This window comes from Thalassophryne amazonica, chromosome 5, assembly GCF_902500255.1.
Source record: "Thalassophryne amazonica chromosome 5, fThaAma1.1, whole genome shotgun sequence".
NCBI lineage: Eukaryota > Metazoa > Chordata > Actinopteri > Batrachoidiformes > Batrachoididae > Thalassophryne > Thalassophryne amazonica.
Window position 1 is genome coordinate 53,361,592 of NC_047107.1, and position 16,595 is coordinate 53,378,186.

Here is a 16,595-nt window from a genome sequence, read left to right on the forward strand (position 1 = left end):
CAACTACTTGGAACAAGTGCAGAGAAAATAAGTGAAGTGTGACTTCTGATTTATTTAAGATGTTGTTGACTGAAAATGATGCAGGCTTCATCCTGGATTATTTGAGGTGTGAGATAACACAGCAATTGAGGTGTGAAATAACAAGTGTCTATACCTGGAGTTGGGTTGCATGTTCACAGATGAAATATATTTTGTAAAGGTAGATGGTTGTCGCTAATCGATTTGGTCATGAGAAACATCACTTCTAGCTGAAGGTGATGGTCCTTAATTCACTTTGGGATGATTCAGATGCAGGCTAAGAGCTGCAGTGAAATTGTAGACTCTTCTATGATTATAAAGCGTAGACTTTTTTGACAGGAAAGATAAGTAGAGCTGGGTGTCATCAGCATAGCACACTAGAAAAAAATAAATAAAAAGTAAACATTGTCGTTACAGTTGAAAAAAATGGCAGCTATGGTTTGCAGAATAATTCTGTATAGAAAAACATGAAAAAAATCATGGGCACAATTTGGTGGGGGATGGGGGGGACATGTCCCCCCCCCCCTTTTCAACCAGGGGGACAGAATATGGTATGTCCCCCCACCTTCTGACATATATGTGTGTACTTGAAATATGCTATGCCAGTCTTATGTGCAAAACCATGTCAGAATATCTTTGTATCTTTGTTTCTGCAAGTTTGTATTTTTAGCAGCATTGACTTGTTTACAACGCCTGTTTTTTGTTTGTCACATTTGGAATTATCTGGGACTGCATTTCCCAGATTTGAAACCAAAAATAGTTGCCTCTAGGGATTAGTGTCTACACATAAGTATCAATGGACCATATGCTAATTTACTAAATTCTGAAAGTTAGAAAAGGAAATCAGAAAGCCCATCTGCAATTATTGCTTGATCTACAAAATCAGTCTATGCAAGCGAAATTATGTTCAGTATGAGTGTTGTCATTAGTGCCACTTCCAAAATTATATTCATGATAAGTAATTTATCCTAAAGTTATGATCTTTTGTTGTGTCAAACTTATGCAAAAAAAAATCTTGAGAAAAAAAATACAGTATGCGATAGTTAATAATTATTAAGAGCCTGTTCTTTCATATTTCTGAATACATTTTACCACATTGCAGTTGTTTTTTTAATGAGAACTCAACCTATCATTCTTTTTGAGTTCTACACATGTGGTGATACCTTATTTACACCAGGATGTTAATAAAATCAGTGCTGGCTATTCTCAGAATAAAGTACTTATATCCAAAGTTTCAAATTGTATAAGTCAAATGGTGTCCACTTTATGGTCTTCTCAAAACATTAAAATTACTGTTCTAGATGCTCAGAATGCATCTGAGCTTATCTAGAAACCGTTGGCGTCTGGGGGCCTGAAGCGCCCCCCAGACCCCCGACCCATGGGCTTTGGCCCTGGAGAATTTAAATGCAGATGTTTCTTATTGTCCACTGGTTCCCATTTGCCCCAGGCCACCACCAGGGATTTGATCTGGCTTTTCTAAAACAGTTCCAGCAGTATAAGGCAAATGGGCCACAGACAGCCTTAAACCTGGGATACTTGTTTGGGAAACAAGCACACTTACTGTTTATGCCACTCTGCTGTTACATAATAGGAACCACTTTGAAAATATAATAAATATAATAATATAATGAATTAGATTGAAAATATCACATTCCCATATTAATATAATTTTGCTGTATTTGTACAAGGTATGTTAATATGAGGATTTCTGAAAAACAAAATCATGTATGTTAAGTATTGAGTAGGCTACATATCAGTAGGATAAAATGGATTCTGCAGCCCCTTACATTTTCAGACTACGTACTGTGCAACCGGAAAGTATTCACACTGCTTCACTTTTTCCACATTTTGTGTTATAGCCGTATTCCCGAAATGGAGTAAATTCATTTTTTCCCACAATTTTTTTTTTTTTTTTGCAAATTTATTTGTAATAAAAAAACTGAAAAATCATGTATGTACATAGGTATCCACACCCTTTGCTCAATACTTTGCTGATGCACCTTTGACAGAAACTACAGCCTCAAGTTTTCTTGAATATGATGCCACAAGCTCGGCGCACCTATCTTTGGGCAGTTTTGCCAATTCCTCTTTGCAGCACCTCTCAAGCTCCATCAGGTTGGATGGGGAGCATCGGTGCACAGCCATTTTCAGATCTCTCCAGAGATGTTCATTCGAATTCAGGTCTGAACTCTGGCTGGACCACTCAAGGACATTCACAGAGTTGTCCTGAAGCCACTCCTTTGATATCTTGGCTGTGTGCTTACGTTCATTGTCCTGCTGAAAGATGAACCGTCACCCCAGTCTGAGGTCAAGAGTGCTCTAGAGCAGGTTTTCATCCAGGATGTCTCTGTACATTGCTGTATTCATCTTTCCCTCAACCTTGACTAGTCTCCCAGTTCCTGCTGCTGAAAAACATCCCCACAGCATGATGCTGCCACCACCATGCTTCACTGTAGGGATGGTGCCTGGTTTCCTCCAAACATGATGCCTGACATTCACACCAAAAGAGTTCAATCTTTGTCTCATCAGACCAGACAATTTTGTTTCTCATGGTCTGAGAGTCCTTCAGGTGCCTATTGGCAAACTCCAGGTGGGCTACCATGTGCCTTTTACTAAGGAGTGGCTTCTGTCTGGCCACTCTATACAGGCCTGATTGGTGGATTGCTGCAGAGATGGCTATCCTTCTGGAAAGTTTTTCTCTTTCCACAAAGGAATGCTGGAGCTCTGACAGAGTGACCATTGGGTACTTGGTCACCTCCCTGACTAAAGTTCTTCTCCACCGATCACTCAGTTTAGACGGGCCGCCAGCTCTAGGAAGAGTCCTGGTGAATCTGAACTTCTTCCATTTAATGATGATGGAGGCCACTGTGCTCATTAGGACCTTCAAAGCAGCAGAAATGTTTCTGTACCCTTCCCCAGATTTGTGCCTCGACACAATCCTGTCTCGGAGGTCTGCAGACAATTCCTTTGACTTTATGCTTGGTTTGTATCATGCACTTTCAACTGTGGGACTTTATATATAGACAGGTGTGTGTCTTTCCAAATCATATCCAATCAACTGAATTTACCGCAAGTAATTTCAATTTATTTTCATTTATATAGCGCCAAATCACAACAGAGTTGCCTCAAAGCGCTTCACACAGGTAAGGTCTAACCTTACCAACCCCCAGAGCAACAGTGGTAAGGAAAAACTCCCTCTGAGGAAGAAACCTCAAGCAGACTAGACTCAAAGGGGTGACCCTCTTCTTGGGCCATGCTACAAACATAAATTACAGAACAATTCACGGACAAATATACAAGAAATGCTGTTGGTGTTGTGTGGGCCGCTGAAGAGGAGGTACTGCTGGCCCACAACCACCAGAGGGCACCCTGCCTGGAGTGCGGGCTCCAGGCACAAGAGGGCGCCGCCGCCTCACAGGAGCAGCCGGGGTGACAGCTGTCACTTATTACCTGTGACAGCTGACACCAATCATCTGATCTTCAATCGTATATCAGCAGCACGACATCTCCACTTCTTTGCCGAGATATCGCTATGCTTAGGAGGTAACAAGCTCAGCCAATCAGGTTGTCTTTTCGACAGAAGAATATTGTTGCTTTGTGTTTTTTGACAGCAGACTTTTCGACGAGAGGTGGAGGTGGATTTCCCACCATACGTGTTGCTGGGTATAAACACACCTACATCTAACTGTTTTTGTTCCTCGCCAGCAGTACCAGATCCGACAAGCGGAGGCAGTGGCCACCTGGGAGTTCGGGACTTGGCGGCTCCAGTATTCCCGGGGTTCGGTGCCGGAGGAAATCGTGTGGTTCCGGTTCTGCTTTGGACAGACGTCTCTTATCTTCGAGCCTGCCCACATGACACGTTCTGTAAATTGACTTCATTGCATACTATTGTGACCTGCCGTGTTTGTTGTGCTCATTCACAACAGTAAAGTGTTGTTATTTGACTTCCTCCATTGTCCGTTCATTTGCGCCCCCTGTTGTGGGTCCGTGTTCCTACACTTTCACAACAGTTGGTGCACAGTACAGGAGGATCGCCAAAATGAACACAACTCCCATATCTGGATGGAGCTGCACCTTAAACAGAGAGAAAAACAGAATCAGGCATCAGAAAGACAAAAAAAAAATACTGTATAATTTGCCAGCATTAAACAACAAGAAAACAGAAATACTAAGGTGATCACCGGCCACTAGCCCTAAACTTCACTAAAAGACCCAGAATTTAGGTAAAGTTGAGGCCGCAGCCCGCTCCAATTACTAATAAATGAATTAAGAGTAAAAAGCGTTAAACAAAACTGTACCAATATGCTAGCCATATGAAAGGGAAAATAAGTGTGTCTTAAGTCTGGACTTGAAAATCTCCACAGAATCTGACTGTTTTATTGAGGCAGGGAGATCATTCCACAGAACAGGGGCACATAAGAGAAAGCTCTGTGAGCCGCAGACTTCTTATTCACCTTAGGGACACAAAGTAGTCCTGCACCCTGAGAACATAAAGCCCGGGCCGGTACGTAAGGTTTAATTAGGTCAGCTAGGTAGGGAGGTGCCAGTCCATGAATAATTTTATAGGTTAGTAGCAGAACCTTAAAATCTGATCTCACTGGGACAGGAAGCCAGTGAAGGGATGCCAAAATGGGTGTAATGTGGTCGAACTTTCTGCTCCGTGTCAAAAGTCTGGCTGCAGCATTTTGAACCAATTGGAGACCCCTAATGCTAGACTGTGGTAAACCAGAATATAGAACATTGCAGTAATCCAATCTAGAAGAGATAAATGCATGGATCAGGGTAGACTCCAATTAAGCTGTAGAAATATCTCAAGGATGATCAGTGGAAACAGGATGCAATTGAGCTCAATTTTGAACTTCATTTGAAAGGTTGTGAATACTTATGTACATGTGAGTTCTTAGCTTTATCAGTTTTAATAAATTTGCAAAAAATCTTGAAAAAAACTTTTTTCACATTGTCATTCTGGGGTATTGTGTGTAGAATTTTGAGGGGAAAAACAGAATTTCATCCATTTTGGAATAAGGCTGTAACAAAACAAAATGTGGAAAAAGTGAAGTGCTGTGAGTACTTTCCAGATGCACTGTAATTAACATCATGTGTGTAAATTATCTGTAATTAACATCAGTGCTGCCGGCATATTCAGTTGGTATGCTTGCGTCTCCAAACACTGCCCATACCCCATTCGCCTTTTATTTTTTATTATGTTATAACAAGGGTTTTATACTGTAATATAGTAGTAGTATTTACATATACACAACCCATGGCAAAATTTATGGAATCACCGGCCTCGGAGGATGTTCATTCAGTTGTTTAATTTTGTAGAAAAAAAGCAGATCAGACATGACACAAAACTAAAGTCATTTCAAATGGCAACTTTCTGGCTTTAAGAAACACTGTAAGAAATGAGGAAAAATAATTGTGGCAGTCAGTAAAGGCTACTTTTTTAGACCAAGCAGAGGGAAAAAAAATATGGACTCACTCAATTCTGAGGAATAAATTATAGAATCACCCTGTAAATTTTCATCCCCAAAACTAACACCTGCATCAGATCAGATCTGCTCGTTAGTCTGCATCTAAAAAGGAGTGATCACACCTTGGAGAGCTGTTGCACCAAGTGGACTGACATGAATCATGGCTCCAACACGAGAGATGTCAATTGAAACAAAGGAGAGGATTATCAAACTCTTAAAATAGGGTAAATCATCACGCAATGTTGCAAAAGATGTTGGTTGTTCACAGTCAGCTGTGTCTAAACTCTGGACCAAATACAAACAACATGGGAAGGTTGTTAAAGGCAAACATACTGGTAGACCAAGGAAGACATCAAAGCGTCAAGACAGAAAACTTAAAGCGATATGTCTCAAAAATCGAAAATGCACAACAAAACAAATGAACGAATGGGAGGAAACTGGAGTCAACGTCTGTGACCGAACTGTAAGAAACTGCCTAAAGGAAATGGGATTTACATACAGAAAAGCTAAACGAAAACCATCATTAACACCTAAACAGAAAAAAACAAGGTTACAATGGGCTAAGGAAAAGCAATCGTGGACTGTGGATGAAAGTCATATTCAGTGATGAATCTCGAATCTGCAGTGGGCAAGGTGATGATGCTGGAACTTTTGTTTGGTGCCGTTCCAATGAGATTTATAAAGATGACTGCCTGAAGAGAACATGTAAATTTCCACAGTCATTGATGATATGGGGCTGCATGTCAGGTAAAGGTACTGGGAAGATGGCTGTCATTACATCATCAATAAATGCACAAGTTTACGTTGATATTTTGGACACTTTTCTTATCCCATCAATTGAAAGGATGTTTGGGGATGATGAAATCATTTTTCAAGATGATAATGCATCTTGCCATAGAGCAAAAACTGTGAAAACATTCCTTGCAAAAAGACACATAGGGTCAATGTCTTGGCCTGCAAATAGTCCGGATCTTAATCCAATTGAAAATCTTTGGTGGAAGTTGAAGAAAATGGTCCATGACAAGGCTCCAACCTGCAAAGCTGATCTGGCAACAGCAATCAGAGAAAGTTGGAGCCAGATTGATGAAGAGTACTGTTTGTCACTCATTAAGTCCATGCCTCAGAGACTGCAAGCTGTTATAAAAGCCAGAGGTGGTGCAACAAAATACTAGTGATGTGTTGGAGCGTTCTTTTGTTTTTCATGATTCCATAATTTTTGCCTCAGAATTGAGTGATTACATATTTTTTTCCCTCTGCTTGGTCTAAAAAAGTAGCCGTTACTCACTGCCACAATTTTTTTTCCTGATTTCTTATACTGTTTCTTAAAGCCAGAAAGTTGCCATTTGAAATGACTTTAGTTTTGTGTCATGTCTGTGATCTGCTTTTTTTTCTACAAAATTAAACAACTGAATGAACATCCTCCGAGGCCAGTGATTCCATAATTTTTGCCAGGGGTTGTATTTATTTTTACAGAATTATTCTGGCAACCACTGCTGCTGTCTCCTCTACTTTTATTTTATTTTATTTTTTACAATGCAGTGGGATGGATGTGGTGTTGAACTGTTTTCGAGCTGTTGCTTGTCTCTTGGCTATAAATGTTCTTTGGCTCATTTAAACCGCTGAGCAGTTGTTGAATTTTTGATGAAAGGATTGACATCTGTTTAGATCATGTATTGTACTGCTTCAAAGCATTTATGGGTGTGCCACAATTTCATCAGGTTTTATCTTCATTTATGGATCAAACAGACACAACACAGGTCTCATTACCAATGTCTATTTTCAAATGTTTCTTCTTTGATATCAGATATCCAAAAAGTTTAACAGCATCTAAATTGATAGCCCGGTTCCTTACTCACTGACTGAGCTGACCCATAGACCATATTCTGTTTGTCAGCCACTCACTTAGTGAGTGGCTGACAAACTGAACCATTTCAGTTTTTGATAGTTTAAGTCGCCATCCTGCTAATTTGTATGAATCTGACTGGATATTACTAATCGGGTAGTAACTCCCTGATGTCATTAATATATGCATTACATCAAAGGGTCCTAATATCGACAAGAGCCCATGGCCGAACAGCTTAAGCCTGAAACTTCTAAGAAAAGTGAACGAAAATGCCCCATTCACTGTCATTGGTCAACCACTTCTTGATTTGTCAGACATATTTATTTCTCATTCTTGAAACCACTTTAGCCGTCATCTGACATTGCTGATGTCAGTTATCTCAATGCCACAAATGTTTTTAAAGGTTAACATTAGGGCTGTCAGTAAGACAAATTGCTGCTCTTTGTTTAAGCTTTATGAGTGGTTTAAGGGAGTGCACCTGCAAAATACAAAAGCACATTTATACCCCATGGGTAGCTACAACATACTCGTATATAAGATACATCACAATATCTTTTTGAGATGCTGATATTTTTTCATCCACCACCAGAGCTGTTCTATTAAGTTTGAGCAGCATTGTTTCAGAGGAAAGCCATGGTGTTTGTTTGTGTACTTGCTGCAGTATGTATTTGTGTACTTGCTGCAGTGAATCCTCCAGATTTAATGGATCAAGGAGCTGCCATGTGGCATCCCACTCTCAGGAAGTCCTCATGTTCTTCCTGTTCTCAGGCGAGTTTCTCAGATGGAGCAACACCTAAATGGTGTAACCATGAGAGGTGAGAACAAAACATGGTAATTTGCGCTAAATTGAGCTTTGACTTTAAGACCATTAAGACACACGCTGACCCAGTGGCCTTCTGTTACTGATGAACAGAAATCCCGAACACTACAGAAGAACATGTAGAGATATTTTATTAATATTTTAAATTTAAATTGTTAAATGTGGCCCCAACACTGTTTTAGATTTGCTTAAAATATCCCATATTTTCCGTGATATTTGGAACTTCTTGTGTGCTATATTTGATTACCTTCTAGGGAACAAAAACAGAATATATATGCATTATATCAAAGTGTTCTGTGCTGTGTCATCCCACAGGACTCCTTTGAAGCTGCTATGTGACAATATGAAGTATCAAATCATCTCTCGGGCATTTTATGGCTGTATGTGCTTGCTTATTGTGCACACTATGAAGTCTTAACTCATTTTATGTTGAAGCTTCAAATAATAATTGTTTTCTTGACTAGGGTTGGCATACTGCCGCCACCTATCCACTGTACGCACCCACCTCTCGGCTCTTGTCAATCACACCATTGTGGAGCCTGATGTGCCGTGTGATGCCTATAAAGGGCTCACCAGAGATGTGTGGCAGATGTTCCTCCAGGATTGCACAGTAAGAAAGTGTTGTCACATCATGTCAAGATAAACAGTATATTAACATTAAAAGGTCCTCAAACACTTAATTTACAAGTGTTCAGATTTGATAGGAATGGTAGAGTAAATTCAATGTAGATTAGTCACAAACTTTGCATTGTGGACACATAATTATGTACAACCCTTTCAACACCAAAACATATAAATTGGTATTTGTATTACACGTTTCAAATTTGTTTTGTGATTTTAATTTCTCCAATATTTCTCGGTGTGGGCTATCGTAACATTCACCATCATTACGCATTTAACTGATTACTATTCATTTTCTACAGTGCCCAAGTTGCAGTGTGACCAACAATTCTGCATTGTTGCAGCTACAGTGTTGTTCATATGGAGCTAAATACATGGCAGTAAAACTGGAAAGTTTTGGCTTCTTAACAGGCTCGTATCCAAACCAGCTGCATGTTAAATTAGCTAAGCTAACATGATGAACAGCTGTAATGACTTGGCCATGGTAACTAGCTCAGCACAGTTGCTCACAGATAATACATGAACAATTCAATTTTACAGTAGGTACACAGAATACAGAATTTTTTTGGTAGAATACACAATTACTTTACACATGACTACAAAGCATGTCTGTTTTGATCAGTATTTCAAAAATGAAACAACAAAGACAAAAAGGCCATACAAGTTACCCCTTTGATATGTGCATTAACGGAAAGGGGGCTGCTAGTAGGTTGCTGGTGATATTTGAATGGTTTTTGAGGATACAATCGATTTAAATTTCCAGTATTACTGCCCTATTCACTCCTCCCTAAAACCAATTTTTCAAAAAAGGATTTCTTACCCACATGCAGCTGTCAGTGGTGAGCTAAACACCTGGGGACTTGATTAGCAATATTTATGACTAAGACTGTAAAAATAAAGTGAATGCGTTCTTGAAGAAAAATCTAATTGTTTTTGAAGCCCTGCACTGGTTCTCATAGCTTTTACAGATCCGCATCGACACCACCATGATACCAAAATGTTTTTAAGCATAAAGAAACATTGAGATTTACTCAAAGTCCAAAGTCCTTGTCTTCTGTCTTCAGACATATGAGGAGGAGGAGTTGTTTCGTCTGGTGTACTTTGGTGGCGTGGACCCTTCACTGCGTAAGGAAGTGTGGCCATTCCTCCTGGGCCATTACCAGTTTGGAATGTCTGAGTCGGAAAGGAAGGAGGTGTGTGGAATTTAATTATACAACTTTGGTTTCCAAAAAAAAAAAAAAATGATCCGGGGGGGTGGGTACATTTTCTACTGACCTTCTGATTGTCACCAACAGGTGGATGATCAGGTCAGACAGTGTTACCAGAAAACCATGTGTGAATGGGTTGGCTGTGAGGAAATTGTTCGACAGAGAGAGAAGGAGCAGCACGCTGCAGCATTAGCGAAATGCTCCTCTGTGGTGAGCATGGACGGCACCAGTCAGATGATGAGCCATCACGACTCCACTATCAGCAATGAGGTGACAGCAAAAACCACAACAGGGCCTGCTTAGTGCAACCACCACAAGTGGAAATATTAGTTTTGTGCACAAAGACTCTGAGCATTACCAAACATCTGGTCTTTCGATTTATACAAGGTGCAATGTTGTGCTCTAATGGTCTGCATAAATTGGAATATACCTCAGAGGATGTGTTGATCATTGTGCTCTCAGTACAGGGCTTATTTGTTTCATACCTTTTCAAGCTGCTCTGCCAGTCATAGTGCGACAAAATAAAATTGACTGAATTGTGCTAAGTGACACATAAATACAACAACCACCAGTCTCCAGATAATGGCAAATGGTGGCTGCTACACTTGAGCATGTGGTTGTGGTGATACTAAAAACTTAAGGGTCCCATCAGACTTACTATGAATGAGCATAAGCCAAGCTGAATCAGGCAGAAAGTCAACAAAACCACAATTTGTGCATCTGGGAGGGAATAAGAATTGCGGAGGACAGCTGTCCGAATACCCAGACTGCGCTCCGACCCGCTCTGACTGATTTGTGCACACACACACACACTGCTGTTTTGCCTAGCCACGTTTTGACCTTGTTTGGTAACATTGTCTCTCTGTGCATCTGAACCCTGCTTGTTTTTTTACCACACCTTTGCCTTGCACCTGCCTGTTAAATTAATCAGTTTTAATAGTCATTACATATACTGCTTACTGTGCCGAAGGCTACAATAAAATCATTATTAAAAAACAGGAACAATAATAATTTGGCAGTTTGTATGAGCTCATCATTTCTAAAACTATTTCTGTTATTTGTGACTGTATTGCATATTGCTTTAAGCATACACATTAAGGCTAAACTATCACTTGTGTTTTTTCCCCACAAGATTTGTAACTGGAATGTCTCCACAACCAATAAAGCTAGAAAGATAAACCAGTGTTTATGTTAATGAGCTAATCATTTATCATGACATGATATGTGATGTCATGAGATTATTAAAACATCATGTACTGACTTCACTATAATCCAAAAAACACATTTTCTGGATATCTGCAACCATTCGGGCAAGATTAACAATGAATCCCTGTCTTAGTGCTCCTGTTACTAGCACTAATATACAGTGATGTTGATGTGTACCTCTTACAGTTGGTGTAACTACAATAAAAATTACAGACCACTCCATTCTTTGTGGGTGGGAAAACTTGCAAGATAGACAGTGGATCAAATACTTATTTGCCTCACTGTATCTCTTCTTTACCGAGTTTAACAGTATAAATCAGCAGTGTTTGAAAAATCTGACCAAAAAAAAAAAAAAATCACTCATTAATTTGAAGATCAGAAAAGACATTTCTGCACCAATATACAAATAATGTTTCATTCAACAAGGAGCAGCCAAGTTCAAAAGAACATTTCATCTTTCATTTCATGAAAAATTATTTCAATTTTATGAATGAAAAACATTCATTATTTGTTTTATATAACACCTAAAATAGATCCTTGTCAATTGATATTTTATTAATTTATAAAAAAGAGAAAAGGGACTTACATTGTGGTGTGCGTCACTGGTCCTTTGACGTCAAGAGGTTCCAAACAGGCCAACATGAACTTTAACTAACAATCCAATCTAAAATTAAACTTGTTAGCTTTGGTAATATCAACATCTCTCACAGTCTTAAAATGGCGATGTAGTCTGTACCTGATGCCGTGCATTGACTTCTTCGTGTACAGACTGCCGTCTGCTTTCCTCAGTCCAGCAAAAAAATCACGACAGCACTTCTACTTAAGTTAGAGACGTCTCAGCGTATACTGCAAATGCCTTCAGGTGGCTTACAGCATACTAGATTAAGTTTTTATTTATTTAGTTGTTTAATTTTGGGAGTTGAATGAGCACTATCAATAAGCTCGTTCAAATCATTGTCTGTCACCAAAACAGACCCCGCCATGTTTGTTTTTAAACTAAGCTCCCTCACCAGTCAAATGAAAAGGATCTATTTAGGTGTTATATAAAACCTAATAAAAGAAAAGACAAAAATTTCCTGTATATTTGTTTTGTCAACTGTGTCGGTAGCATGGCCCAAGCAGAGGGTCACCCCTTGAGTCTCGTCTGCTTGAGGTTTCTTCCTCAAATCATCAGAGGGAGTTTTTCCTTACCACTGTTGCCTGTGTGCTTGCTCTAGGGGTTGGTAAGGTTAGACCTTACTTGTGGCAGCTTTTTGTGATTTGGTGCTATATAAATGAAATAAATTCAAATTGAACTGAAAAAAAAAAAAACAAAACAAAAAAAAACACCCCCCTAAGCAAACAACAACAAAAAAAAGCAAGAAACTAACTCAGACTAGACGCTACATCAGTGGTCTCCAAACTATTCCAGAAAGGGCTGAGATGGTGCAGGTTTTCTTTGCAGCCACTGACTTCAGCAGGTGATTTCACTGATTAACATCACTTGGAGCAGGTGGGATGAGTTCATCAATGAGTCAGTGGCTGCAGTCAGTGGCTGCAAAGAAAACCTGCACCCTCTTGGCCCTTTCTGGAATAGTTTGGAGACCACTGAGCTACATCATTGTCTCCCACGAACGGATGGATGACAGGAGAAAATCTAATATTCTTCTCATGATCAGCTGATACTTTCACAGTTTTGCACTGAGTAAATATAGAATTCTACATTGCTGGTCATTTCAGGAAAACCAGTGTTTTATCATCGCATCAATAGCCTTTTCTTCCTTGTTGAAGCAGAGATGTGCAGTGCAGATGTTATGCCTGTCCGGTGATATTTGAGATTTGTCAGACAAATGGTTGTGATTATCCTGAGAGAATATTTTGTCTTTATTTATTTATTATACCCAGTCTCAATCGTCTCAGAGCTGCAGCTCAGACAGACAGAGCCTGGCACACCTGCAGAGTGATTCCAGCAACAGTACACAGGTATGAAAGCTGTGACACCTGCAGAGAACCCATAATATTTTAACACACAAAAACTGCTTTTTAACAACATATGTTGGTTTAGTTCCATTCAAAACGCTGCTATTGTCATGCCTTTGACTGTATTTTTTTTTTCTAATATATATTGGGTCTAAGTTTAACAACATATCTGCTGTCATTGTATTTATTTATTTTGTTATTGTTTTTTTATCTGAGCAAAGCTACATTATGTGCTGAACCAAAAGTTTAAATCAGTAAATGTGCACAGTCAGCCTTCTTCTGACAGATCACTTATTTTGGCCTTGTTTACTTGTCCAAGCACTTTGTTTATCTTGGGATAAACAACTGGAAACACTGGCCTGTAAGAAGATTACTGAGAGAAATTTGTCCACCAATGGATGGGGAGGTGATGGTCTAGTGGTTAAGCGTTGGGCTTGAGACCAGAGGATCCTTGGTTCAAATCCCATCCTGACTGGAAAATCACTAAGGGCCCTTGGGCGAGGTCCTTAATCCCCTAGTTGTTCCCGGTGTGTAGTGAGCACCTTGTATGGCAGAACCCTGACATTGGGGGAATGTGAGGCATTATTGTAAAGCGCTATATAAATGCAGTCATTTGATAGGGGAAAAAAGATGTGTGGAAGCTATGCAGAGAAACTGCTGCAACTCCACATTGCTACTAAGTAAATTAATTACGTTCTCATGAACCTTAAACCAACCAATGATGGGATGAGTTGGCAGGATATCTGGTTGACAGTGTACTTGCTCAGTATGTGGCAGCAGAAACATGGTCTTCCAAACATAGTTTCATGGGGTGCATTCATGAAGTTTCAGGCATGTTCAAAAATGCCAGAAAGAATCATGTTGGATGTGTCATGTCAGCTAATCTCCTTTTTCATAAGGAAATGCAGTATGAAGTTCTTGTCTTGTCCCTTGAAATAGCCTCAATTTCTAACTCAACCATCAAATGTTCATATTGTCCATAGTCCAGGGCCCTCATTTATCAAGCTGTGTGTAGAAAAGGTTCTGAATGCTGTCATATAAACAAAATTTAGCATGTATAAGTACAAAGAAACCCAGATTTATCAAAAAGGCTGACGCTGGTCATACACATATCAGTGTCAGCTGTTGATAAATCCCACATGTACTAAAGCACATGCTCGTGCACATTCAAGGTCATTTGCATTCAGAAACGCACTTCATTAACCATATATAGTAACAAAATAGCTGTTTGTTACTTGTAACCCCTTAGAAAGTGAAGAAAATCTAATTTTGTGAAATAGAAATCAAGGTGCTTGTTTTCTCATCCCACAGCAGTGGGATGAGAAAAATAAATGCAATGAGTGGCAATACTAGGTGGTGATGATGAGTCTGCCAGCTACCCATAACGACCATTCACTCACAGCGTAGCATGTTACTTCTTAATTTAGACATCACAAACACTTATTGACATCATTTTAACAAGCATTAATAAGCTTTAACAAGCAAACTACAAGAACCAGCATAAAACGTTCCAACTGACAGAACATGTAGACAGTTATTCATCATTACAGTTGGTGCAGAACCCTTTGCGTTTCTGTAACGGTACCACGCTGTTGTCTTTATTAAGATAAAGAAATAAAGATTTTTTTTTTTGCCAGCTTGCACTCGGCCGAGACGGACGCACTTTTCTCTTCTCCCTCTCTCCTTATCTTTCCTGCTTCTGTGGCGTGTTGTCTGTGGGCTGCAGCTTTGCTCTTCTGGAAAACGACAAAAATGGATCTGTTAAAGTGGTCTCTGAATGCAGTTGACACTATTTTTTTCTACAAGACATTCGGGGGCGGAGGACCCGACCTGTCCTGCCGGGACGCATGTGATGGGTTACGTGATGGACTCGTGGAGGAGATGGCAGGTCATGTGCCTTTACATGCTTTCTGTGGAGGACGTCGAAGATGTGTACATATTCGGCTTGGTGGTGACCGGCTTTCTATGCAGGTTTACCGGAAAATCAAAAAAGTGGAAGCAGCTTTGATTGGTCCTTCCAGGCTGCCCTACATGATTGATTCAATTGGGAAGGCAGTGGCTGCGCAGCGTTAGAAATCATCTCGAATAGAATTGCAGCCCTGGAAACCCGCTCTGACCGTCTGTGAAGACCACATTCTACATTCAGATGCATTGAGAGCCACTCTGTTCTCAGAACTGTGGAATCTTTCAGGCGTCTGCTAATCTGGCTATTCATTTGGCTTCCCCAAATACAGCTGCACTTCAAGGTCGCTGTGATAAAACCTCCTCAGAAGATCAACACTTAAGCCTCGCTCCCTGGTCTTCCCCCCTCCCCTCAGCTTCTCCAGCTCTGACGTTGACTGTGAGGACTGTTCAGGACTGCTCGGACTGCTCAGGGCTGCCCCTCCCCCTCCAGGATTGTCGGACAAGGCCGTTGACAGCGCCAAACAGGCTGCCTCTGGAGTGTTCTGATAAACTGGACCTTTTCAAATCTCGGTTGTCGTCCTGTGTCCTTGTTTTTGTCTGTGTGATTATTGTTTTTCTGTGCTGATGGGGATTTTTTTCCTCATTGCCGCTGTGTAATGCAGCGGCTATGAGGGTTTTTTCTCTCCTTTTCCCTCGTGTTTTGCTTTCATATATATGTTTTATGTACCGGGCCGGCCTATGTGTTGTGTGTGTGTGTGTGTGTTGTTTGTTATGGGTCGGTGTTGGTTTGCTCAGCCCTGCTGTTGACCAAGGCAGGGCAATGACGGGGAGAAACTCCTCTCAAAGTCTCTTCCAATTATTCCCACCTCAACCAAACACAGTTTATTTTGGGTTGGGTCAGTTTAGGCAAACTTCACCCCGAAATGCCTTAGGATTAGGAATTAGCAAACCATGGATAAAGACACGTTGACACTGATGCAATGCGGGAAAAAAAAGTGTCATTCATATTATGTTTACTATACCTCAATTGGTCCCATTTTTCCTCCTTGAATCTTCTTTTTGTTTTTCCTCTCCTGGGCACCAGACAGTTTAGTCCATTTTTACATTGTTGACTTGTTGTTTCATGTAATTAATCGCGACTTTTGTCCGCAAGGGCTCTGCTCATCAGAAACTTTAGGGGGGGAGGAAACTGTTATCATCATTATTCTTATTTATTAGGCTTTGCTGTGCAGTTAAATCAATATGGGCTTACATTCATTTTATATTAAATAGTATTAACTAATTTTAGTATAAGAAAAGTGAAAATTGACTTTATTTTTTCCCCTTGTTATGATGACACCCTGTATCACACACTAATTATTAAAAATGTTACCATGGAAGACAAAACAAGCTAAATATCAAATTAATCCTAATAATAAATGAATCCTGTATGTGCACATTCAGTTTGCATTATGCGTGCATATGTGAGTTTGTTTTTTTGTTTTTTTTGCTCCACTACTATGCCCCTGACAGCATCTGCCTGTAACGCTTCGTGTGGAATG

General features: G+C 40.0%; 1 protein-coding gene across 2 annotated transcripts in view; it reads left to right on the forward strand.

Annotated features, from left to right (window-relative positions):
* sgsm1a (small G protein signaling modulator 1a) overlaps nt 1-16,595 on the forward strand; it is a 153,355-nt gene that overhangs the window by 122,791 nt on the left and 13,969 nt on the right. For both annotated transcript variants that reach the window (XM_034170256.1, XM_034170257.1), the window contains 6 exons: nt 8,021-8,150; nt 8,471-8,535; nt 8,620-8,765; nt 9,841-9,969; nt 10,072-10,254; nt 13,075-13,152. In XM_034170256.1, the coding sequence (XP_034026147.1) occupies nt 8,021-8,150; nt 8,471-8,535; nt 8,620-8,765; nt 9,841-9,969; nt 10,072-10,254; nt 13,075-13,152 (731 nt within the window). The remainder of the gene's footprint in view (nt 1-8,020; nt 8,151-8,470; nt 8,536-8,619; nt 8,766-9,840; nt 9,970-10,071; nt 10,255-13,074; nt 13,153-16,595) is intronic.